This window comes from Zonotrichia albicollis, chromosome Z (genome assembly GCF_047830755.1).
Source record: "Zonotrichia albicollis isolate bZonAlb1 chromosome Z, bZonAlb1.hap1, whole genome shotgun sequence".
In the NCBI taxonomy this organism is placed as follows: domain Eukaryota; kingdom Metazoa; phylum Chordata; class Aves; order Passeriformes; family Passerellidae; genus Zonotrichia; species Zonotrichia albicollis.
The window spans coordinates 8,161,300-8,187,907 of NC_133860.1; the positions used below are offsets into that span (position 1 = coordinate 8,161,300).

Below are 26,608 nucleotides of genomic sequence, written 5' to 3' on the forward strand. Positions count from 1 at the left end.
TGCAGTGCTGCCAATGCCACTGCCGAGCTGAGCTTCCCACCCCTCTGCTGCTGGAGCCTGCCTGTACCTGCTCCCAAGCCGATATTAAGCCTGCTCAAACACTGCACCGCCTTCTCCTCACATTGTTTTCTGTACCCCACACCCAGCACCAAAATAGCGATAACCCCCCTTCCCCACCCTCCCGCGGTGACTCAGGCTGGCGAGCAGGCACACATCTGCTTCTGATTTAATGTGCGAGCGCTCTGACCCTTTTATTTTTGTTCCCAAAGTCCTCCCATCGTCGGTGGCTTTCTCTCTGGGGGCGAGGTTGGAGGGGGGGAGAAGAGGAGGGGAAGCTGGATCCCCATCCTTCGCGCCCTGCTTTTTCGGAGCCCTCAAAAAATGTATTTATTTTGGAGCTGTGTTTTCATGAGCAGGCTGGTGACAGCCTCACCCGGATCCGAGTCCAAGTCCCTTGCAATCCTGTCCACTCCGGAGGGACGCCAGCCAAACCAGTTTTCCATGGTTAAGCTGGGCACATTTTTCCGCCGTGGTTGGTTGGTTGTTTTTTTTTTTTCTTTCTTTTTTCTGTTGATTTTTTTTTTTTTTTTGTCAGGAAGCAAACCCACCCAGTGTGTGCAGACCGTTCAATAGGAGCCCTTTTTTTTTTTACAATTTCTTTTCCTTTTTCTGGCTCTGAAGAAGAACAGGATGAGAGAGAGTGAAGGGGCTGGTGTGTTTTCCCAGGAGAGTTCAGAATGGGAGGAAATGGCTTTTTTGGCTATTTTTAAGGCCATGCTGGAAGGAGGTACCTACCACTGATGTGCTCATTGGATTGCAATGTTGTGTGTTAACAGGGATGTATCCTATATGTGTCTCCTATGTCACTCCCTGTAGCAGGGTCTGGGCACAATGGGAAGGTGTTGGAGGAGAGTGGGTGCACCCACATGGGCAGAAATGCCACCAGCAATGTCACATACCTCATGGACCTTCATCTGTCTCATGCCAGAGCTGCTGGAGAGACCAGCAACCAGATGTTCAGCCAAACCCTGCATGGGCATATCTCTGGTGGGGATTTTCCTCTTGCTTTCTCTTTTTTCCCTCATTTTGGTGGTGTGGGAGGGGGAGCGTGTCACTTGAGGTGTGAATGAGTTTCCATGGGAGTGGGGTGGTTGCAGAGGATGTCTGGAAGCCCTCCTGTTTCGCTTAACATATTCCCCCCTCCCACACGTGTTTTGAGTGTGTGCATATAGATTTGGCTGGGGGGGAGACACTCACCCAGCATCATTGCCTGTATCAGCAGCATCATATTAAACATGGCCAGGAGACCATTAAGGCCACACAGAGCTATGTAGACAGGGCTTCAAGAAAATGGGTTTCAAGAAAAAAAAGGATCTTGAGAATCTTCAGCAGTGCAGCACCTTCTGAAGCCTCAGCAGAGAGGAGCAGTAGGAAGCTGATGCCCAGAGCACCATCCCCTCAAGCTCCAGACCTCCAAGGAAGTGCTTGGATGGGAGGACAAGGCTGCAGGAAAAGACTGTGGTCACTGTGTGACCACTCTGTAAAGTCTTCTCTCTGGTACCTGCCTAGATGCTGTGGTTAATTAATTTGCCCCTGCTCTGTGTGTGGATGAAGCCCTCAAAACACCATCTGGAGCCAGGTGGTGCCTTTGATGTAGCTCCACTAATTGTTCATGTTTATTTGACCATTTATCACCAGGATGCCCCTTTGCCAAGGCCTGCTCAGCACATCAGATGGCATTTGTCATGCAGCATGCAGACTTCATCAAGCTGCCACCCAGAAAAGACCTGGAGCTCCTGATTTTGGAGCTTTATATAAATTCTGAAACTGGGCAGTGTGTCGGGCAATTTAAGGAAGCTGGGAAAAGGAAACCAAAGTGAAAACATGGCCCTTCAATTACAGCAGACACTGAATTCTATTCTGGCCATGACAGGGCTCGTGTTGGAGTTTATCTGAGGCTGAGAACTGGTTCCAGGGAAATGGGAGGGGCATGGGACTTGGTGATGTGATCACAGAATGGGTTTGGGTTGGAAGGAACCGTAAAGAGCAGGTACTTCCAGCATTCTGCCATGAGCTCAACCTGTTCATCACCATGTGCCACCCAAGAGCTCAACTTCAGCCACAGGTTCCTCCCCAGAGAAGAACTGAGGACAGAAATTTGAGTTTTATATGGACCAGGATCAGGTCCTGGTGGCCATGGAGCAGCAGCAAATTCCCATTACAACCAGCAGCACCCAGCTGTTCAGCAGGCTGAGGGGTGATTTCATTCATAATTTGCAATTTTGCCAGATCATATCTGTAGGCAAACAAAGTTGATGAAGTACAGAGTATTTCATGTAGGCTCTGGGTAACTGGAGTCAGCCTGCAGGGGTGGATTTGTTCAAGGGTATACATTTGCTGAGATGTGTAAAGAGGGTTTAAAAATTCCCTGGGATGGATTCACACAGGGCACAGGAGCTGCTTTGGCCTCCACATCCTGGTGAGCAAATGAATGGCACCTTCCTAAGCAAATAATCCCTGTGGAGTTTCCCAAGTGATGTTGTACCAGAGATTCCAGTAGATCTCCAGTACTGATGTGCCCCAGATCTGCTTGGCTGGATAAACTCCTGCATGGATTTTGGAAACTGGGAAGAGAAAGGGTTACTGTTGGGATCACTGGAAACTCTGGAGATGTTTCTAAAGCACCTTTTGTTTTGGACTCCCTGATGGGACTTCAATGAATATGGCTTTTTTTGTGGCCTGCTTATAGGAAACTAGTAGTTCCAGCTGGAAAAAGGTCAGTTTTATATAGTATGTGCAAATATAAATAGTTCACATGGGCTCAACTTGCCAGCCAGATGTTGGTACGGATGAATCCTTGTATGCCCAAGGATTTTGTTCAGAGATTAGTATGAATTCTGACAAGTCCAGTAAGTAATGAAGAAATAGCAGGGTGAAGGTCACCCCTGTGATTTCACTCCCTGAAGCCTGACCACTTTAATTATGTGATCAAACCATGCTCAGCTGCTGGGGCTCTTCCATCTCACACATCCTGTGGAGGGCTGGGCTCCTTGGCCGCCCCTCTCCTCCTGGCAGCACAGCGAGGTCTCCATCTGTGTCAGCATCCTGGGGACTCTGCTTGGCCTTTCCCCTGGTGTCCCTCAGAGCATCCCAGCATCCCTGTCATGAGCTGTTCCATTTGCAGAGCTGCTCCCTTGCCCGGAGACCTTTGGGGTGCTGCCACCTCTGCTCCCACCCCCGGGGCTGCCTCCCATCCGTTTTGCCAGCAGGGAGAATGCCACCTTCTGTGCATCCTTCCTGGCCAAAGCATCGCTTTGGAACCATCTTCCCTCTTCTGCTCTGTCCAGATCCAAGCACAATCCATGGGGTTTTGGCATGATCCTCATTTCTGTGTGGATGAACTCAATTGAAAGCCGAACATCCCAAACTTTCCCAGCTGAACCCTGGGTCCTCCAGACTGGTCGCAGTTCCTGGAGAAGTAAAACCCTGCTGGTGTTGCTGTGAGGTGATTTCCCTCACACAGAGCCACCTTTGGGTCTGCAGAGGGGTGGTGTCCCTCAGAACCACGGTGATTTCCCTCACACAGAGCCACCTTTGGGTCTGCAGAGGGGTGGTGTCCCTCAGAACCACGGTGATTTCCCTTGCACAGAACCACCTTTGGGTCTGCAGAGGGGTGGTGTCCCTCAGAACCACGGTGATTTCCCTCTCCCAGAACCACCTTTCGGTCTCCAGAGGGATGTGTCCTTCAGAACTGGGGTAATTCCCGTTGTACAGAACCATCTTTGGGTCTGCAGAGTGATGGTGTCCCTCACAACCACAGTGATTTCCTACCCCCAAAACCATCTTTAGGTCCGCAGAGTGGTGGTGTCCCTCAGAACCACCTTTGGGTCTGCAGAGGTGTGGTATCCCTCAGAACCATGGTGATTTCTCACACACAGAACCAATTTGGGTCTGCAGAGGGGTGGTGTCCCTCAGAATTCTGGTGATTTCCTTGCGAGGGAGGCAGCGGTCGATGTCGCCACGTTTTCCTCATCGTTCCAGGCATCCCAGGGAAGTGGTTGAAAGGCAGGGAGCTCTGTGCCCCACCTTCCTGCTGGAGGGCAGAAACGCTTGCTGCTGGGGTGGGTGGTTTAATAACATGTTCTTCTGGAGACAGGATGTTCAGAGGGGAGGTGTGCCCCCATAGTAAGGAATAAATATAAAGGCAATATTTACCTTTTTTAAGGTTTTACACCTTCCTTCTTTTTCAAATAAAAAGGTAATCCCACCTCTCTGCTTGCCTTCAGATAGGCATTTGGAGATCCCAAGTCTTTCCTGGTGCTCCCAATTGGAGTGAAGTGCTTGGCCAAGGCAGTGGTGTTGTCCCTGTGGGGCTGGCTGTGGATGGGGTGGCTTTGCTCAGGGACATTTGCACAAGGGACTTGCTCAAGGTTGTGGATGCAGGAACGGAGCCTCAGCATCCCTATTGCACCAAAATAGAATCAGAGTTTGGTTTGGGTTTGAAGTGACTGCTGTGTCCAAGCCCCATATCATGAGCAGGGACACCTTCCACTATCCCAGGTTGCTCCAAGCCCTGTCCAACCTTGTCCTGGGCACTTCCAGGGGTCCAGGGGCAGCCACAGCTTCTCTGGGCAACATGTGCCTGTGTTTTTCCACCCAGTAACAGCAGCAGGAGTGATCAATCACTGGCCAGCATACCCCAGTGAAAGAAGCTGTAATATTTTGACAGATTATGGTGATCTCACATGCACATCTTAATTGCCTCATTATGAAGAGACACAAATAAAACTGGGGGGGGAAAGAAAAAAATAACCCACATATATTTATGGGCTGATGGATGTGGCAGGCAGGTCTGCACATCCATGGGTGGATGCAGAGGGAGAGCAGCCAGCCCACCCTGGCTGCTGCCTCCACTCCTGCAGCCTGGAGCAGGGATTGGGAAAGAGGTGCAGGTAGCAGAGCAGCAGAGCCAAAGCATCTGAGCCTCAGGGTGCTGAGCACCCCGGGCTGGGGAGGTGGTGATAGAAAATGAATCAGGGTGAGGAAAGGTGTTGAGATCTCCTCCTGACTCTCCCGTCCTTGGAAGTGTCCCAGGCCAGGTTGGACAGGGCTTGGAGCAGCCTGGGACAGTGGGAGGTGTCCCTGCCCATGGCAGGGGGTAGAAGGAGATGGGATTTAAGTCCCTTTCCAGCCCAAACCATTCTGAGATTCAATCTGTGGTTCTCTGACTCCCTCTCCTGACAGGGTCAGCAGCCTGGGGTGGCCTGGCGTGCTCAGCACCCCAAAGCCTGGTCCTGACACCTCTGGGATGCTCTGCTGGGTGGGCTCATGATTCAGGGGTAAGGCTGGAATTCCTGCAGGAGTTTTGTGTCAGCTCAGGAAGGGGGGGGCAGCAGCTGGCTGGGATGGGGGAGCAGTGGTCAGGGATGCTCAGCCCCAAGCCTTGTCCCTGGTCTTGCACCCTGAATCCCTCTCCACACACAGGCTGGGTGAAGGGAGGAACTGGAGACACCTTGTTTTGCCTGGAAAAATGACATTTTGACACCAGGAGCAGGCAAGGATCAGCCAGAGCCTGAGGCTCCTTCCTCCACTGTGCTGAATGCAGAATGAGCCTGGCATGAGGGGGCAGCTGCTTTGCATCCCCTGCTTGCCCTGGGGCACCCCCATATCTTGGGGGGGCAGTCCCACAGAGAGTCACTGGAGGCACAGAAAAAAGAAACACAGTCAGGAGCCAGCACTTACCTGAGGGAAAATCACAGCAAAGAGAAGGCCAAGCAGTGCACATTTTAAAGGGAGATGCTCAGAAAATCTCAATGCAAATAACGAAAATACAAAATAAAACCACAAAAAATATGAACGTATACAATATTAATGCAAAATTATAAATATCTAAAATACACAAATAATAAAATATTAATGTACCGGAATATCAATATATTAAAATATTGAAACGCTGCATGTTACAGCAATTACGTTGTGTGTCAGCAAGCAATTAGAAGCCAAAATTGCATCTCCCAGCCAAGACTCAGGGCGTGAAGCGCTGTCCCCGTGCATGGGAAGGGGACATCCCCCATCCCGGACACAGCCCTGAACCAGCAGCCACACCTCGCACAAGCCTGGGCTCCCCCTGGCAGCCTTCATCTCCTCCACGGGCTCGGCTTTCCAGGGCGTTGTCACCGGGCTGAGGAAGGAGATGGGAAAGGGAAGTGCTGGTGAGGAGCCCTCACAGGTCACAGGTCTCCTGCTCCTGCCATTGAGCAGCGCTGAGAGCCAGGGGCAGGATCCTGTCCCTGCCCAGGGCTGGCACATCTTTTAGGGCTGCTCCAGGCTGTGTCAGTGCTCCACTTCCACCCCTACAAACAAGCAGAGGCAACGCGAGTTTGCTTTATCTGTTTTCTGTGCATGTGTCTTTATGGTCTATTGAGTGTACTTCTGGTTTTCACTTAGCACGGTGCTAAAATCAGCATTTCACCTCTCTCTGGTATTTCAGTTCTACACTGCTGGTTTGGAGAAGCTAAGATACTTCAGTGTTATAGTGAAGGAGGTTGGAGGAAAAAAGATTATTAAAGAAAAAAAAAAAAGGAGGTTTTGAGCAGCAGAGTGCCTGGATGAGCTCTGGGTCACCCAGGGAGTGCACGTTGCAGGTGGTTTATGATAATTGATGTAGTCCCTGGCTTGTATCTGGCGTTTTTCACCCAAAAAGAGGACAAATCTGAGGTCCCCCAACCCCTCTTTTTTTTCCTGTTGCCGCTTCAGGTGTCTAAATCTGCTGGCAGAATGTTGAGGGAAGCAGTTCAGTATCCCACCATAATTTTTTTTATAAGTGGGGCTTTTCCTGGCAAGAAAGTAATGAATGAGTTTTAAGCATGACCATAAATGCAATGTTTCACAACGTCATCTGCAGAATACATTTATCTTAGGTGCCCTCCACCCTTTCCACCATCTCCCTCCAGTTTATTTTAACAATGCTGTAATTTTCTATTATAAAATGGGATTTTGCTGTTTAACTCCGTGTCGCCTGTTCAGCATTTGCGTGTGTCTGTGTGTGTGTGTGCATGCTCTGGTGACATTTGTCACCGTCAGATGCTATTTTTAAGCCTGTTATTATTGAGGACCCCACCCTTGGCTTGGGGATGGGAAGGGGGGAGTGCAGGAGGAGGGAGAGGAGGGAGGGGAAGGAAGGAAAACGTCAGGCTCAGCACACTTCCAGCCTCTGGCCATCAACCTCCCCGGGGGCATGGGAACCATAAGGTCATTTCTCAAGCTCGCTGAGCTCCAGAGCTGTCAAACCACCCTGAGAGTTTAAAAAATGCAAATGCATGCAAATGAATGGGCTGTTTCTCTCCCTCTCCCCCCCTCACCCCCGGTTTAAATGACATGAATCACCTTCAATTTTGCCAGCATCCTGTAAAGTTATCGGCTTGCCTAAAAGCTGCAGTTAACAGAGCCACAGCTCAGGAGGACCAGGGAGGGATAAGAAAGGAAAAATAGCTAATTTCCACCAAAACCCCATAATTTTTAAAATATATTTTATACATATAAATTATATGTAACTATGTATTTGTACACCCCAATCTCCCATTCTAATTTTTCTTGCTGTCGAGCAAATAACCCACTAATTAAGGAGAATGAAGCTTAGTGTCCAGAAAAAACCCTCTATAAAAACATTTCTCGGGGTAGTCTGATATTCTGCTGTTCTGATTTTTGGCACTTAGCGTGATCTGGCAGTGAAAGATGAAAATAGGAAGACACGTTCCTTCATGCAAGAAGCTCCTTTAACACTCAGGCTCCTTCCAAACAAAAATAAACGAGTAGATGATAAAAACAGCAATAGAAATTTAATTGCTCACGCTTATTATTCGGGATACAAAGCCCTAGAAAGGAAGCTGTCTTTTCCTCCCTGGCTCAGGGGTTATTTATTATCTTACACTCCACTTGGAGAAGGTATTAGATTTACTGTCATTTATCGGCGATTTTCAAGGAGGATTTGATACAGAGCTGGTCGGGATCGCAGAGGAGCGTTGCTGGTTAACATGGTTAAGCACAGCACACTGTAATGAATCAATTTGTTTCAGACAACAGACGTAATTAGCGTGGAGGTAATGGGCACACCATGGGATGAGGGGCTGGAGCATCCTCCCTCTGCTGAAAATGTCAGTGGCCGGAGCTGGGTGTGATTCCTGGTTCCTCTGCCCAGCTCCAGGCTTGGGGAGCTGGCTGGAGAGGGCTCCCGTGGCTGGGGCTGCCCTCCAGCCCCTGTGAGGCTCCACTGAGCATGGACAGCTGGACACTGTCCCTCATCCCTGTGAGGCTTCCCTGGGCATGGACAGCTGGACACTGTCCCCATCCCTGTGAGGCTTCCATAAGCATGGACAGCTGGACACTGTCCCCATCCCTGTGAGCATTCCCTGAGCATGGACAGCTGGACACTGTCCCCATCCCTGTGAGGCTCCACTGGGCATGGACAGCTGGACACTGTCCCTCATCCCTGTGAGGCTTCCATAAGCATGGACAGCTGGACACTGTCCCCATCCCTGTGAGGCTTCCCTGGGCATGGACACTGTCCCCTATCCCTGTGAGCATTCCCTGAGCATGGACAGTTGGACACTGCCCCCCTCACTGTGAGGCTTCCTTGGGCATGGACAGCTGGACACTGCCCCCATCCCTGTGAGCATTCACTGGGCACGGACAGCTGTCCCCCATCCCTGTGAAGCTTCCCCCAGGCCTGTGGTCCATCACCTCCCTGCAGGTTGCATCATCCTCCGAGACCTTCACTCTCTGGCTCCCACACACCCGTTTTTGGCAGTGCTGGATAAGTGTGGGGGAGATACCTGCAAGGTCTCCCTGGGGAGGGAGGAAAAGGGAGACGGCGTTCCTTTTCCCACGGGAATGTTTGCTGCTGAATCTGATCCCCTCTACAGGCCTCCCAGGCTTCCCAAGGGTTGCTGGCCTAGGTGAAGCACAGGTTTTCATGGACAGCCTCCATCAGACCAGGCTCTTTCCATCCCCAAGGCAGCTGGGAGGGCGGGAGCCAGCTGAAGTAAACCAGTCCCTACTACTGGTGGCTTGGAACGAGGTTTGGAATTAGCAGAGCCATAAACTGAGCAGGGAAGGATAGCCAGGACATGGCAGTGGATCCCAGGAGAGCTGCAGAGGTGGTGTGGTGTGGAACTGGGGAACCTGCCTGGTGGTGTCAGCCTCGCAGAAGGGATGGAGTGGGGCTGCTGTTCTGCTTTCACGTGCCCTGAGTTCTCCTGGAGATTAACTGCTCTGTCCCTTGGCTGTGAACCAAGTGTCTACCTGCAGCAGGGCCAGGGCTGGTAGAGGTGACACTGCATGAACACATGCTCTGTGTCCTGGGGGTTTCCAAGGGTTAGTGTATTCAAAGTTATTCTGTCTGTTTGATGTATTCTGTCTGTGAGGGGATTAATGTATTCGTCGCCTGCTGGAGGAAATCGCTTTCCTTTCCTGGGATTTCTCATGTGGAAGGGCTGCTGGAGCCATGTGAAAGAGGAAACATCTTACAGATTAAAAAATGGCCAAAAAAAAAAAAAAAAAAAAAAAAAGAATCAGGTTTTCCTCTTGGGTGTGGGCTTTTTGCTTCCGAGTTTTCCTTTGAAGCTAAAGCTGCTCTAGCAGGGGAAGAAGTCTGCCAGATGCACAGGGCATTTTGATACCATGCTGACATGTCCAAGAAGGATTGGGAATGGAGAGAGCTCAGCTCAAAGGAAAAGATAGCAGACAACTCTGTGTCTGGCCAGGTCCTTGCTACCTGGTTGTCTTCCTGAGTGTTTAGGTACACACTGTGACACAAATCCTTGCTTTCCTCCCCATTCCCAGATCCCTCAGCAGGACATTCCTACATGGCATGTCCTCATGTGAGGTGACATGTCATAGCTTCCAGGCATGAAGTAGAACTGAAGATCCATAAGGATTGCTCTCCTGCTGCAGCAGGAAGCCGTGACCCTCCTCTATGGGATGTCCACTTGTACCAGCCCCAGAAACAATCACGTAGATGATTTGGGCACTCCCTGGCTCATCTTTTTCAAGCAGTGTAGGTGCTGGCTCTTGGCAGTGTGCAGCAGTACAGCATCACACTTTCCCCACATAGCTCCTGGCAGGGCAAATCCAACGTGTGCCTGGAACAATGCTGGCTCCAGGAGGACTCAGAAGAAATGTGGTGTGTAGGGAGTCATTGCACAAGGTTCCTGGGGGAGGGGTGTGAGAGAGAAGAGGGAGCTTGTGGGGATTGTGAAAAGGTGAACAGAGTGGGAATTGAGAAGGAATTGAGAAGGAGATGAGGAGATGGGGATGGAAGCAGAGGATCTGGAAGGAGCTGAAGGTGGTCTGGAGATGCACTGAGCCATGCAGGCAGGAGGTGATGGCAGGTGAGGCAGAGGAGGGAAGGCATTATCAGTTGGCAACGCCCTGCTAACGCTCTTGGTGCTTTGTCCTAGGGCACTAAATGAGAATATGGCCAATGGCATTGAAGATCTTATTGGGATCCCATTCCCGAACCACAGCAGCGAGGTGCTGTGCGGCCTGAACGAGCAGCGGCACGACGGGCTCCTGTGCGATGTCATCCTCATCGTGCAGGACCAGGAGTACCGCACCCACCGCTCCGTCCTGGCCGCCTGCAGCAAGTACTTCAAAAAACTCTTCACTACCGGCACTTTAACGGACCAGCCCTATGTTTACGAGATTGACTTTGTCAAGCCTGAAGCACTTTCTGCCATCCTCGAGTTCGCCTACACCTCAACCCTCACCATCACCACCTCAAACGTCAAGCACATCCTCAGCGCCGCCAAGATGCTGGAGATCCAGAGCATCATCAACGTCTGCCTGGAAATCATGGAGCCCGACAGGGAGGCCGAGGAGGAAGATGACAAAGAGGACGATGACGACGATGAAGACGAAGATGAAGACGAGGAGGAAGAGGAGGAGGAGGAAGTGGAAGATTTTGTCAATCAGGAGAACCTAACTGACGTACAAGAAGTAAGCTGCCACCAAAGCCCTTCTGAGTCCGATCTCACCGAAGAAGCTTATACAGAAGCGCCTAAAGATTTTCCAAATCACTTCCCAGCCAGTAACTCCTCTGGACACTTGGGCATGATACGAGACTTCTCCATAGAGTCCTTGCTGAGTGAAAACTTGTACCCTAAGGCAAACATCCCAGAAGGGAGGCCAGCTCTGTCTCCTTTTGCCCCCAGCTTCTTCCCCCACCTGTGGAACGGCGACTTCAACTCTTTCCCCCAGCTCCAGGAGCCGCAAGTAGACAACGGCCCCTTGGATCTGGTGATCAATAAGAGGAAGATCAAGGAAGAGGAGGAGAAGGAAGACCTGCCTCCGCCTCCTTTCCCTAATGACTTCTTCAAGGACATGTTTGCCAACACGCCAGCAGCTCCCTTAGGGCATATTAAAGCAGAGACTGACTATAGCGCTTATCTCAATTTCTTAAGTGCTACCCAGTTTGGAGGAGTATTCCCCCCATGGCCCCTGGAGGAAGAGAGGAAAATAAAGCCCAAGGCATCCCAGCAGTGTCCCATCTGTAACAAAGTCATCATGGGGGCTGGCAAGCTGCCCAGGCACATGAGGACCCACACGGGGGAGAAGCCCTATATGTGCAATATCTGTGAAGTTCGCTTTACCAGGTGTGTGTTGGTCACCTCTGCCGTGTGTGGGGAGTGGGGTGGGGCTGGAGGGGCCACATCATAACCCATGAGTGATTTCTCTGCTGCTCATCAGAGAAAACTCACCAGAGTTTTTGTCCCAGAATAAATGTAGGGAGGAAAGCAGGACATGATCTCTGTCCCCTTAGAAAAAATAAAAAGGGAGGAAGGGAGGGTGGAGGAAGAACAAGAACCTACTGATTTTTGTGGGTTGTGGATGACATCCACAGCTCACTGGATCCATCCCCTTGCTGGACAAAAGCTTAAATAAGTAACAGGATATTTTCAACCCCACCATAGTTCACCACAGTGGGACCAGAGTGAGCTGGAAAACAGATGGTCAAACAGCCAAGGACGCTTCATCTCTAATGTGCTGAGAGATGCACTGAGTTGGGAGGGCCATTTAGCCACAGGATGTAATTAGTTTGGGTTTGCACTTTTTGGCATCAGTGTAGACCACAACCAAGTTGCACACATTTGGATGAGACACTATCTGGGCTCTCTGGGCTTTCTGGGGCTGGAGTGGCCCTAATTATTATGGCTTAGTAGTGCAGTTGGGGTCTCGGTCTCTTCCCCAAAGTAACAAATGACAGGATAAGGGGGAACATCCTCAAGTGTCACCAGGGGAGGTTTAGATTGGATATTAGGAACAATTTCTTCATGCAAAGCACTGTAACAGCCTGTCCAGGGCAGTGGAGGCGCCCCCATCCCTGAAGGGATATAAAAGATGTGTAACTGTGACACCTGGGGACATGGTCTGGTGGACTTGGCAGGGCTGGGGAAAAGCTGGACTCACAGAATCATGGAATGGTTTGGGTTGGAAATGATTTTAGAGTTCATCCAGTTCCACTCCCTACCGTGGGCAGAGACACCATCCACTATCCCAGGTTGCTCCCATCACTGTCCAACCTAGCCTGGGACACTTCCAGAGATGGGGCAGCTGCAACTTCTCTTGCCAAGTTGTATTTAGCTGTGCAAATGTAATGTTCCAGCCTGAAACCGTGCTCTGCAAAGCTGGGCAAATTTAATCGGTGAGCGGAGACAAATAGATTCCTGGACCTGCTCTTGCTGAGTATAATTAATATCTAATGAGAACAATCTTTACCATAATAATAAAGCTTTCTGACAAGAGCATGGTATTTCAGCTCCTGGCTGCATGTGAGAGAGAGAGAGAGCCCTATTAAGCTGGGGTGAGAAAACCAGAGGAAAATAATCTGCACAGTAGGCAGAGGCGAGCTCCTGACAATGGCCGGACACCTGGGGTGCTCCTGCATTCAGCCTGTCTTTTCTTCTCCTGTCCCTGTGATAATATACGAATGGAAGATATGCAGATGATGAGAATTTGACCTGAAAATAAATTTCCATGCTCCCCTCCATTAACACAGCAGACACCATATTATAATGCGGGGAGCATCGTGCCTCGGGCGGGCATGTGCAGCGTGAGCCAGCTCACCCTGGTATTTGCAGGGGAAAGGCTACTGCATGGTGATAATTCCTGCCTGCAGGAATTTGGATCTGGCTCCTGCTGGTGCTGCAGCCCCAGGTTAGCACTGTTGTCCCTGTGGGGTGGGTTCAGCCCTGTGACTGGAGGGACAGCCTGGCCAGCTCCATCCTGTGTTCCCTTGTTGCTCTCTTGTGTGTGCTGCTGCAGGTGCTAATTTTTAGTGAGGAACTAGCCTGCCTAGATCCATCACTGACATCTTCCCTGTAACAGGAATATAGAGGTGAGCCCTCCCAGAGGGCTCCCAAAGTCCTTTACAGGCAAGGGCAGCGTTGTTCACTTAGTTCGGGGAAACTGAGGCATGAAGCCTAATCCAGACAAGTTATATCAGCGTGGTGGAGGTTGAAAACTCCACACAGAACTGGTCAAGCATCACCCATTACTAATACAGGACTAAACCTGATAGTTTCAACATCTCCCATGTGCTCAGCAGCTTCTAAACACAGGGCACAGGGGTAGGGGGACTTCATCCAAGGGGAAGAAAATCAAAAAACTGAGACTTGCCCAACAGTGCAGTCCCCCAACATCACTGATAAAAACTGGTCTTGAGGGTCACTCCATACAGAGCTGGGTGCTAGAAGGTCTTTTCTTTCTTTAACACCCTGAGCAAAGTGGATATATTAAAATATTGATTTCTTTTTAAATGCATTTGGAAGGATTTTGAATAGTGCGCAGCTAATTGGCTTTGTTCGGGGTGGGGTTTTCTTAGGTGTTTTCATCACTACTCTGGTGTGAGAACTCTCTGTTAGGAAAAGGTGTAGTTTTAAGCAAAGTGGAGTGATTGAGATGCAGAAAGAGATTTCTACTGGGATTTCCTGAGTGCTGCCACTTGCATTATGTGTTTTGCTCTCGGGGGAGGGGGGGAATCCCGTGCTTTCTGAAAGCATTGGACTTGCACCCACGGTGCTTTCACTGGGGAGGTGCAAGCTCAGGTGCTCCCTTCTGGGGTCCCCTGGGAGTGAGGGTGCAGGGAAGCAGAGGTTCTCAAATGGAATCTCAGTGTGAATCAGTCCTTTGCATTACTTCTGCGTTTAAGGCATAGTGGAGGTGAAAATCTGCTGGGGAAATGGAGAAGATATATTTTCCTGGGGTGAGGAGTGCCCCAACCTACCCAGCAGATCCCTTCCCCTCCACATCAGTGGGGTCTCTCATCCCCCAGCAAGGACCCTACGTGCACCTGGACCTGCCCCTCCTGCTGCCATGGACATCTGATCACAGGAAGCAGGACTTCATTTAATGGCTCATTAATTATTTTTTCCTTAAACAAAGGCTGCTCAGCTTCTAGTCTGCTGTTCCACCCCGCTAGAACACCGGAGAAAGCTGCAAATATTTCAGCTTTTCCACCAAGACAACCCCAGAGTGCTCAAGGAGATACTGTTCCAGCTGGAAAGGTTAACATTATTTGTTCCTATTATTTGTGTTGTGACAGCTCACAGAGCCCTAATCGCTCTCCTAATGCAATTGCATTAAGGTTATTCACACACACAGAGTGCGGATCTCTGTCGGAGCGAGCCTCCAGCCCAGCTCCCAGCTCACAAACCCCGTGTTCCCCACGGCACATCCCCCTGGGGTGCTTCACCACAGAGCACCTCACCCCCCCAGCCTCTGAGCAGCTCCACAAACCTCCCTTGCATTCCCTGCAGATGCTGCCGGGCCAGCGAGGATTGGGTTTCTCCCCGTCTGCTGCCGGAGATGGGTAATAGCCTGAAAAGAGCTTTGCCTGTATTTACATTATACAGTCCTGGCACGCAGCGTGTTTATTAGGAAAAGCGATCCTGCTAGGTTAAACATTACCTACAGAGGTTTAAATTAAATTATAGGTGGGGTCGGCAGCTCTGCTTTTTATTAACACTTCCCCCCCTTTGCAGCACAAGCCCCCGCGCTCATCCGCGCGCGACTTCGCCGTTCGGGGTGAAATTCTCCCTGCTGCTGCTTTGTCTGCTGCTGAGCACTGGCTCCAGCCCTTGCAGAGAAAATGCATCCTTGTGAAAACCTCGGGGTAGCACCAGATTTAAAAATGCCACAGTGGGAAGTTGCCCTGAGCTTGGCACAGGGACTGAGGGATGCATTTTTTCCGTGTTCCCCTAAAAAATCTGCAGGTGCAGGGCCAGGCTGGGATCAGTCTCCCAAGAGCAATAAAGCATCATCTGGTGAAGAAGTCACTCTCCTGCTAGGGAAACTCCTTTGCATCCTTGATGGTGTGCAGGGATGCCCAGCCCAGAGCTGCATTCCTCACGGTGTGGCCAACACCTCTATGCTACTGTGCACATCACCAAAAACTGTTTCACTATGGGCTGGGTGACAAAAACTAGTTCAGAGGCAGCACCTTGCAAGTTTTGAGGGCTTGACCATCCAGAAGAAACAGATTTTTGTCTGGTTTTTATGTTATATAAATTAAATCATCATAATACATATTAACATTGAGTAATTTATAATATAATTATATTTTAAAACAATAATGAATTGTATATTCTTTACTGTTTATGTTAAAATACACGGTATAGTTTTATATGACATATCTGTAATATATAATAGATTTTTTATATCTAATAATGAAATTACTCCACATGTTCTACATATTTTTAGCCTCAATACTAGCATGTTGGAGGGTTCATACTGAAATAATTTTGGAAAGCAAAATGAATTTTCCCACTTTGCTCTTTACTTGAACACCACTGGTGCAACCCAGGAAGCAATGTTCAGCTCAGCTGGGCCATAATCAGCTTCACCTTTTATAATCATACTCTTTAGCTGTGATTTTGGGGTTATTTTGGATTTTGGCTGCAGAAGGAAACATTTATTTTTTTGGGAAAAAGCAGTGATTGGATTGCCCATATGGGAAAATATTCTCGCTTTTAGATGTTCCCCTTAAAAATACATATATAAATATTTGTAAATAAGTGCCATAGGGATGGGTATTACACTATTCCATGGCTGGACTTGAAAAACTTCTCCAAGCTGTGTGGGAGGTTGGACGTGCGCTGGCCTTGGAGACCCTGGCAGGGAAGGACAGAGAGCCTGGATGCTGCATCTCTGGCAGCATCACCCTCTGTGCTGCTCCTGCTCCAAAAGAAAGCTCCTGAGACACCATGTGGTCAGTGCAAGAATAAAAGGAGAGGAAAGTCGGCTCCAAGAGGGACTGCATTTAAGCAGTAATGTCCTGCATTTCGAGGCTCTCGAATCCCAACTGATTTCATTATTTGCAGGCCGGAACAGGGCTGCATTTATTTGATAATTCCCAGATTTAGTTATATATAGATATATTCCCATATTTAGAATCTTGCTTTTTACAAATATGTGGAAGGAGGATGTAGCCTAGTGGGGGTGAGGCTCTTCTCCCAGGGAACAAGGGACAGAACAGGAGGGAGCAGCCTCAAGTTGTGCCAGGGAAAGCTGAGCTTGGAAAATCAGGAAAAATGTCTTACCTGAAAGGGCTGTCCAGCCCTGGCACAGCTGCCCAAGGCAGTAGTGGAATCTCCAGCCCTGGAGGGATTTAAAAGCCATCTGGATGTGGCACTTGGGGACATGGGTTAGTGGTGGCCTTGACTGGTGGTGTGGTTGGACTTGATGATCTCAGGTCTTCTCCAGCATTAATGATTCGGTGTTTTTTAGGTTTATTACAGGGATTTTTTCCCCCCCCTCCAGTTTAAGCTGTTTTGAACTCTCTGGGATGGGCTGCAAACTCCTGACATGGAGGGCTCTGTGTGTATGGTGTTTTAGTGCCCAGGAAAGAAAAGGCGAACGCGAACATCACCTGCAAGACCATCCATACATTGGGAGAGGCCCCATGATGAGCTCCCCGCCTTCCCATCACCCTGATCCCAGACGGGGAGCCAATCCCAAAAAGAGCAATCCCAACCCTTCCGGCCCACACCGCCTGACCAAGCGCCTTTTCTTTTGCAGGCAGGACAAGCTCAAAATCCACATGCGGAAGCACACGGGCGAGCGGCCGTACCTGTGCATCCACTGCAACGCCAAGTTCGTGCACAACTACGACCTGAAGAACCACATGCGCATCCACACGGGCATCCGGCCCTACCAGTGCGAGTTCTGCTACAAGAGCTTCACCCGCTCCGACCACCTGCACCGCCACATCAAGCGGCAGAGCTGCCGCATGGCGCGGTCCCGGCGCGGCCGCAAGCCGGCGGCGTGGCGGGCGGCCAGCCTGCTCTTCGCGCCCGGGGGCCCGCCCGTGGAGAGCGGCTTCGTGATGCCGCCCACGCTGGAGGAGATGAGCGGCCACCTCGGCAGCACGGCCATGTGCCTTCCCGGGCCCAGCCCCAAGCACTTCCTGAGCGGGGCCAAGGCGCCCTTCAGCCTGCAGGAGCTGGAGAGCCAGATTGAAGAGACGCAGATGAAGCTCTTCAGGCGGGCCCAGATGGACATGGAGAGGAACGCGGGCATCTTCGCATTCGCCCTGGGCCACAATGAAAACCTCGCTGCCCAACCCTTCTTCCCTCTCCCCGACCCTTGGAGCACAGGCTTCAGTGGCTTGGCGGGGCTTGGCCACGTGGCTCCCATCTCAGAGGCCAGCAACTAAACCGGCGCCCGGTCCCACCATGCATCTGCTCCCATCCCAGCAAGGCTCCCACCCGTCCTTCTGCATCATCAGGCTCCCGAGAAGCTCTTTGTCCTCTCACTGCCATGGGGCTCGGGGCACAAGGCCGTCCCTGGGGCGAGCAGGGCATGGGCAGGTGCTGTGCCCCATGGCCACCGGCACTTTAGACTTTGGGGCCATCAGGCACTGCCTGTCCCATCCCTCCACTCATGGCTCCATCTGGGAAGGCCAGGCCAGGACTGCTGCTCTCTTCAACACCCCCAAAAATGTCATTTGCCTTAGTCCAGGGCTCGGCCATCACCACGAGATGGCTTTTCTGTGGGAAATGTTCCCCATTTTCCCACACAAGGAGCTCGCTGGACACTGACAAGCCGTCCAGACTTGGGTTTGTTTTGTTGCATTCCTTGGCCCTTTTGGTCAAAAGGACTTTTCTGTTTTCTTTCTGGTTTTGTTTTCTTTTTTTCTTAATTAATTCCCATGTCTGGCAACAATATTTATTCTACAAGGGATAAGGGGGAGGTCTAGCAGCCTTACTGGGAGAGGGAGAGAGGGAGGATACTGCCCACTGCCTTTCTCAGCAGTATACCAGATTTACAGGGCTGGTGAAAGCCCTGACCTGCAGCATGAGTTGGGACCTTAAAAACATTAAAAACATTAAAAAAAAAAAAAAGGAGATTGAACACCTAGCAGAAAGCTGGGTGGAAAAGGGGGATTTCACTTATTTTGGTTCTTTAGCTATTTCAAAGTTTCAAAAGGAGAACCAAAGCCTATTTTGAGTATTTTAACTTCAGTTGCTTGAAAAGGTGAAGGAAAAGTTTTGGAAGAATCAGTAATATTTCGATACTGAGCTTTTATTAAACCCTTGCTTTGAAAAAATGAACAAGTGGGAATTTTGAAATGAAAAAGTCGTTTCAAACCAAAGAGTCAGAATTCGCTGCCGCTGACCATTCAGAAATGTCTGGGGTTCTGTCCTTAATTCCCTCAAATTCTTACGTGATAGTGATGAGAAAAATTTACAAAACACTCGCGTGTCCCCAAATCTGCAGTGTTGGTGGGAAAAATTCGGGTGTGCAAATATCCCTGCTGCTTGTCTCGAGGGATCTTTGTGGAAAAGATGTTCACTGCTGGTGTCTTGATGGTGATAGCATCATTTGGCAGCAAGTAGAAATGCTGTTTCTTCCCTGTAGTTGGTTCAAAAGAGAAGGTGGTGACATATGACAGGGTGCTCCAAGTTGAAGGTCACCCACGGTGGCCAGCAGGTTTGGGCTGACTCCCCAGCGTCCCTGCAGACCCCATCTGGTAATTGTTTCGGGGCACAAAAAGTGGCCACTTGGCTGGAATCACCCTGTCCACCTCCTTCAGCCCCAAATCCATGAGCTGCTCTGAAGGATAAAGGCTTTGGTGGCCATCTGCCTCTGATGGCTCCTCCTGGATGAGCTGTGGGAGGCAGGCGTGGTGGGATCCCACTTCCACCCCTGGCTGAGGTGGGTTGCAGTGGTTGTTTTACACCAAACCAACACTTGGAAATGTAAATGTTACCAACTGGGGCTTTTGTTTCTCTTTTTACTATGACCTTCCAACGTCAGCAAAGTTGAAGGGAACGAGAGGAGCGCGGGTTCATGAGGTTTTTGGTTTTTCCATCAGTGGCGAGGTGGCTGGAGGAGAGTCTGCCCACCAGAGGCAAGGAAGGGGACACAGGGAAGTCAAGGGTTCCACAGCCCTCAGGAGGGTTGAGGGGCTTCTGCTCTGAGACCACCCATGGCAGAATGGCCCCAAGGAACTGCCCAACACTTGGCTTCCTCCTCCCAAAAGGAATCCTTAAAGACTCCACGTGCAACAAAAGTCAATGGAGAGGAAAAAAAAAAAAAGAAAGTAAGAAGAAAAAGAAAATCTTCTTAAAACTGCATCAAACTTTTTCTTTTTAATCCACATCAACTTCTTAAACAAGCGACGTTTTGCAGATGATTGGTTCCTTCAGGTGTTTTTTTGTCTACGATTTGGAGTCATTGTAAAATATCCAAAGATGCTGAGTACTGTATGATCTGCAAGGACTTGAAGCAAGGTGTTTTTTCTGTCTTGGTTTGTTTGTTAGGTCGGTTGGGTTCTTTTTTTTTTTTCCTATATGTCTAAGTGGGGATAAACCTTTGCAATTTTTCTATTTATAACTATTTTTATGTGATTGCTTTATGTACAAAACAATGGAAAAAAAATCAAAACAAAAAAGTAGAGAGGAACACACACGTACACAAACAAATTTGCCTTAGTTACTCACGGGACAATCACCCTTAACTTTGATGCTAAAAAGCTGATGGAAAAAAAAGAGAGACTAGATCACTTTATGTATTTATTAAACTGTATTAATTGATGCTTTTAAATTATTAGCAGGACTTGATTCTCTTGCCTGTGGCCATGGTGAGAAGGCAAAGCCGCTGTGGTTGCTGAGCTGCCAGCACAGCCACCCGTGTGGCCTCAGCTCTGTGGATGTTTGCCTGACACCTTTTGGAAAGCCAGAATAATCACTTATTAATTAAAGATTGAGCTGGTATGGGCTCCAGCCCGAGGGGCTGATGCTGATGACAGTTATGGAGTTAAGGTTGATTTTCCCGCGTTGGCGCTGGGTTGGGCAGGGCTGGAAGGAGCTGAGTGCTGGCTGTGATCACTTTTGGGGTGTAGAGGGATGGTTAGAGAAAACTCTTGTTTCTTCCCATTTTGGTGTTGTGTGGTGAGTCCAGGCCACAGGTATCCCCGCGGGAGCCCAGCTGAGTGTGACGGTGCCTTCCTGGGGATCTGCTCCCGTTTCCAGGGCAGGTGTGACGAGCACCAAACCTCGGCTGGAGGGACACGAGCTCTGTCCCCGCTCACGGAGTGCTGGCTTCTGGTTCACCCCACCCTGGCTGCAGCAGGGCAGGGGGATCCTGCCCCTGTGCCCCTGCAGAGCTGCCCCAGCCCTGGCTCCAACAGCACAAGGAGCTGGAGCTGCTGCAGCCAGTGCAGAGGAGGCCACGGAGCTGCTGCCAGGGCTGGAGCCCCTCTGCTCTGGAGCCAGCCTGGCACAGCTGGGGCTGCTCAGCTGCACCAGAGAAGCTCCAGGGACACCTCAGAGCCCCTGCCAGGGCCTGCAGGCATTTTAGAAAAAAGATGGGGCAAACATTTTAGCAGGGCATATTGTCATAGAACAAGAGGAGATGTTTTAAACTGAAAGAGAGGAGATTCAATTTAGATAGAAGGAAGAAATTTTTTACAATGAGGGTGGCAAAACACTGAAACAAGTTGCTTAAAGAGATGGTGGCTGCCCCTGGATCCTTGGAAGTGTCCAAGGCCAGGCTGGATGGGGCTGGGAGCAGCCTGGGGTAGTGGAAGGTGTCCCTGCCCATGGCAGCGGGTGGGACTGGATGACCCTTAAAGGACCCTTCCAACTCAAATCTTCTGATGATTCTATGATTATATGAACACAAATGACACAAAAATGAGCCCTCTAATTCATGTGGTCGCACAGAAATTGCAGAATTCCTTTGCTGTTTTAGCATGAGGTGCAAAAGCCTGGAAGATAAGCTCCAGCTAGGAACGGTGGGACCCATCCCACACTGCTCAGCCATTTGGAGGTGAAGTAAACAGGTGCCCTGAGCCTCCTGGGACACCTACGTGATGTCCTGCTACCTGCAGTGTGATTCCAGCCTGCCTCTGAAGCCTCCCTGGCTCTGGAGGGAGGCAGGTTCTGGTGGAGGGTGATTCACCCTCCCACGCTGGACCTCCCAGGGCTGGGATGAATCACCTTGGGCACCTCTCTGCCACCTCCCAGCGTGCTGTGCTTTCCCAGAGCTCTCTGAGATAAGGTTAACCAGGGCAGGGATGTTCCCACCAGCACCGCTCCCTCCTCTCTGCTCAGCTCACGGCACGGTCCCTGGAAAAGCCTTTCCCAAGAGGATGGGATGCTGGTACAGCCCAGGGACCCAGGTCAGGGTTTCTGATTTCTTCCCAGTCTGTTTTAACTGGGAACACCATGGAAAATAAAGGTCTGTGTCAAGCCTCCCAAGCCTGGGGACCAGAGATTCACGCTCATGAATCACCCTGCTGCAGTCCCAGTAAAACTTCCCAAGTTCTTACAGCCACAGGTTATTTTCCTTCCTTTACACTTCAGAGAAGGACTCCACAGCATCAGGTGCTCGGGCAGGGGCCCAGATCTTCAGGCAGAGCCCAGAAATGTGACTTGGGAACAAAGAAATACCAATCCCCCTCCCAGGGCAGGTGGTTGATTGCTGAGCAGCTCCTCTGTGCCTGGAGCCTACAGGACCAGCAGGGTCAGCCCATAAACTCTGTGGTTTTGAGCACAAAAAAATCCCCAAATGAAAATTGTGTGAATCACTTTTTAGCTAATTAAATACACCTGTAACTTCTTTTTTTTTCCAGCTCTTGTGGCTTTTAACCCCATTTTATGCTCACATTCTGGTTTGCTTATAATGCCAGAACAACAACAACAACAACAACAAAAGAAGAAATAGATTTGCAAGGGGAGGGTGAAAAAAAAAAATCTAAAAATCGCTCAGAGGAGCTGTGCATTAATCAGACACTTGGGAATCACGGGAAGAAACCAGCTTCAGTAAATGCTTGTTAGCAACAACATATGGCTAGATGCTTGCTGCTGAGCAGCTGCTGTTATCTGCTGGAGCATCCAGGCCGTGCAGGGGAACAGCACCAGGGTGATGCTGCACAGACAGCGTTTGCCTGGACCAGGTGTTGCTGCCAAAGGAGCATCTCCTGGCACGAGTGGCAGGGAGCTGGATGGGCAAACCCTTTCCCTGGGCTTGAAGCCCTCTGCTGAGCATTGCAAGAGCCTCTTCCTGCAGTTGTGCAGAAGGAAATTACAGAGAGAAAAAAATATTTGTGTTTTGAGAAGGGAAGAAAGAGCCTGCAGTTTGGGAAGTGAGAGGCTTTTCCATTTGGCAGTCACCTGCAGGAAAAATATAAAGGGAATAATTTTGCAAAGTACAGCCTGAAATGTTTTAGGCTTGAATGTGTCAGCAGGACTCCTGGCAGCCCCAGTGAGGCTGCAAATGCTGCCCGGTCTCTGCTCCACTCGTGCTCTGCCTGCAGCCCCTGGGACCTGCTATGCCCCCCATCCTTTTCCATCCACTTTGGAGGGGATTAGTGCTTTATTTACAGTCTCAGTGCCCTGAAGCTGGAATATTGTGTGGTTGCAAAAAAAACTTTTAAGGTAAGAGAGTACATGAAGCAAGACCCCAACCATCTCGTTTTAAGAAAATTATGTGCTTGGCAGCAGGTCACCCGTGGCTGGGTTTTTAAGATCTGCCATTGCCTGTTGGTACCTCTGACTGTGTGCACCTGTGTTTCTTTCCAAGCCAAAACAAAAAAGGGAAGAACTGAGAAAAATCCTTTCTTGTAGAAGATACACCCTGTGTAGCCCGAGCCCGAGTGAACTCATCCCCATCCCACCTCCCAGCCCCTCCTCTGGGACCTCCAGCAGAGGGAGAAAGAATACCTGTGGCTTGGAAATACCTTTTTTCCCCCCGTGTTTTCCTATGTTGAACCAATGTTTTACATGACTTGCACTATTTGCTGTAGGGCAGGATACTGTTTAGGTTTCTTTGTTCCAGTCTCTTGTTTGGTTGCGACTCCTCTTGGCAGTCCTGTACACGTACCTGCTGCACATCTTACACCCCTGGAGAAAATAAACTGTTACCTGGAGCACTGAGCCTCTCGTGTGTCCTTAGCGCTGCTCTGGGGCTGGGGAATTCGGATTTCAGCATCAGATTCCTGGTGGGACTTGGTGATCTCGGGGGTCCATTCCAACAGAAATGATTCTGCCATCGAATGATGATGAGCGGGGTGCTGGAGCATTTTGTGGCGGCCCTCCAGGGTCACCCTTCCTGTGTCACCTGGGCTGTCACCACGAGGGTGCAGGGGCTGAGAAGAATGAAATTTTGTGCGGAGAAAATAAATGCTGGGTGTGTAAGTGGAATTGTTGGGGGTTTATTTCTCCCCGTCTCGGCACATCTGCTCGCTCAGCTCCTGCACACTCGAACTTGGGCTGCCCTCGTGTGGCGGCCTGCGGGCAGCTCGGCCACCGGAGCGACACCGGGACCGCAGAGGGCCGGGACCGACATCTGGGGCTGTTTTAGGGGTCTCGGCAGTCCCAGGGCACGCAGGACCCTCCATCACCTCCCGTCTCGCCCAGCCACGGCTGCTTGCCAGGAAGAGGAAATGCAAACCTCAGCCACATCCAGAGGGAGCTTATGGTTGGACTTGATGATTGTAAGGGTCTTTTCCAACCTAAATGATTCAATGATTCTTAAGTTTTTACAGCTCAGTTAACCACCACCAAGTAATAAGGACAGTGAGGCTGCAGGGAACGTGCCACAATTGTCGGTGGCCTCATAGAAACCCTGATTTTTCAGGAATTATTCCTGCAGGGTAAGCCAGGACTGGACCCTCTGATGCCGAGTGCTGGTATTTCCCACTTCCCCTCATGGTACCACTAATAATTTAGCTCAGTTCCGGCAAGCAGGGCTTTCAAATGTAAATCTTACACAATTATATAAAGCCCATTTCCTTAGGAACTGAGACTAAAAACCATAAATGCAAATGCCAAGGAAGGAGCCAAACAGCAGTGCTGAGCTGCAACCCCCAAAGTTTCATTTCATTTCCTTCTTTCTGCAGGGATGACACTGAATGAGATGTCACAAATCCGATCGGGCTCCCTAATAGTTCATGCAGTGCCTCGAGCCCCAGGGGTCATCTGAAATTCAGGCAGCCAATTTGCAGGCAGGAGATGCAAAGCCAGAGCAGGCAGGGGCTGAGGTTTTTCAGGACAGACCCTGTCTGTCAGCTAAAACCTTCCTCTGCTCTTGGGTAACCTCTGGCAAATCCTTGCAGGGATGGCTGTAAACCTGCCTGTCTTTAAGGGGCAGCTGTTAACTCAGTTTCCATAGTGAACAGGACAGGACTGTCTCGGTGGGACCAACTTCTGCAGTGTTAGCTGGAGTTCTGCATCGTTGGGGAAATATTTAAGGCTTCACCTCTGAGTTCTCAGAAACAGGCTTCGCATTTAGGCAGCTTCTGTGGTATTTTTCTGGAGGTCTTGATGATAAATTCATTGAAAAATCAGTTGGAAATGCAAAGTCCTCACAACCTCTCTGAGACAAGGTCCTGGATCTGAAGTGAAGGTGAGCAGGGATTTGCTCTGGGTGCTGCTGCAGGGGTGTGAGCCAGGCTGTGACACCCCAAAATTTAGGATGATTAGGAGTCAAACAGGACCTGGATGAGAAAAATGAAGAGTGAACAGAAGCTCTGTGGGAGATGGAAGAAAATGTCCCATGGAGAGACAGTGAGACCATACCTGCAGTGCTGGGGACAGCTCTGGGCCCTCAGCACAAGAGAGACACCGAGGGGCTGGAGCGTGTCCAGGGCAGGGAACGGAGCTGGGAAGGGGCTGGAGCCCCAGGAGAGGCTGAGGGAGCTGGGAAGGGGCTGAGCCTGGAGCAAAGGAGGCTCAGGGGTCCCTTGTGGCTCTGCACAGCTCCTGACAGGAGGGGACAGCCGGGGAACAGGGCTGTGCTCCCAGGTGACGAGAGGAAACGGCCTCAAATTGTGCCAAGGCAGATTTAGGTGGGTTTTGGAAAAATTCCGTAATGAAATGTCTGTCCAGCTCTGGCACAGCTGCTCAAGGCAGTGGTAGAGTCCCCATCCTTGGGATTTAAAGGAGACTTGAACGACGTCCAGATGTGGCACCAGGGGACGTGGGTTTGGTGGACTTGGCAGTGCTGGGGGAATGGTTGGATCTGATGATCTCAGTGGCTCTTCCCACCTAAATAATTCTGTGATTCTGTGATTCTGTGAGCTAGGGGCAATCATCACTGCTGCAGCAGCAGCCCAGATGCAGATGAGCTCCTCCTGCAGCTGCCCAGTGCTCTTCGTGTTCAATCAGCTCAGGCGGTGACAGAGATTTGTAGCTGCAAGCACTTGGGATGCTTTTTCCCTGGAGTGAAAACAGCCAAGCTGGATAATATATATACACACATATATATGTGTGTGTGTGTGTGTACATATACATACATATATATATGTATATACACACTCTTTCAGATGGATTCAATAACCCTAATATATGTATGAACATGCTAATATTATAATTAATATAATATAATATAATATAATATAATATAATATAATATAATATATATAATAAATATAATTAATATAATATAATATAATATAATATAATATAATATAAGGTAAATAATGTAACATAATATAACCCTATATATGTGTGAATGCATTCACAGACTTACACACATCTAATATGCATTTAGCTGTTACCCTCACCAGAGTTTATACAGAAGACAACAGAATTTCTCCTTTGGGAGGGGAAACTGAGGCACGGGGAGGCACAGAGATTTATTCACAGGGCCCTTGCAGCACACAGGTATCTGTGAGTGTGCTGCTGGCCTACCCTTTACTCAGGTGCAAACCATCCCTGGGGAGTGCTGGGCCTTGGCAATGGCTTCATCAGCCTGTTTCATTAAATGTTGGGAAGGAGTATTCCCGGGAAACCCCCCTCCTTGTCTGCAGCACCCCTGTCTGATTGAGCAGGGATGATTTGGCCGCTGCACAAATCGCCATCCGGCTGGCGACGGTGAAATTTGGAGCAAGAGGGAAAAAGAAAGTGACCAAGAGAGGGCGTTTTTAGCCGAGAGGAGCCCCCGCCCGATGAGCGGGAGAGCAGCGGGACCCGCACGGGTCCTGTATCTGTGATAAGGCTTGGCTCCGAGCGTGGAGGAACCTCTGCCAACAGCCCACCCCGGAAAAAATCCCACCACCAGCGGTAAACGCTCACGTCCCTGGTGATGCTCTGAAGCACCCGAG

General features: G+C 50.0%; 1 protein-coding gene across 8 annotated transcripts in view; it reads left to right on the plus strand.

The window, feature by feature from the left end:
• ZBTB7C (zinc finger and BTB domain containing 7C) overlaps positions 1-18,398 on the plus strand; it is a 151,097-nt gene extending 132,699 nt beyond the window's left edge. For all 8 annotated transcript variants that reach the window (XM_074532647.1, XM_074532646.1, XM_074532650.1 and 5 more), the window contains 2 exons: positions 10,458-11,651; positions 17,074-18,398. In XM_074532647.1, the coding sequence (XP_074388748.1) occupies positions 10,458-11,651; positions 17,074-17,710 (1,831 nt within the window). In that variant the 3' untranslated portion in view covers positions 17,711-18,398. The remainder of the gene's footprint in view (positions 1-10,457; positions 11,652-17,073) is intronic.
• The last annotated feature ends 8,210 nt before the right edge of the window (positions 18,399-26,608 follow it).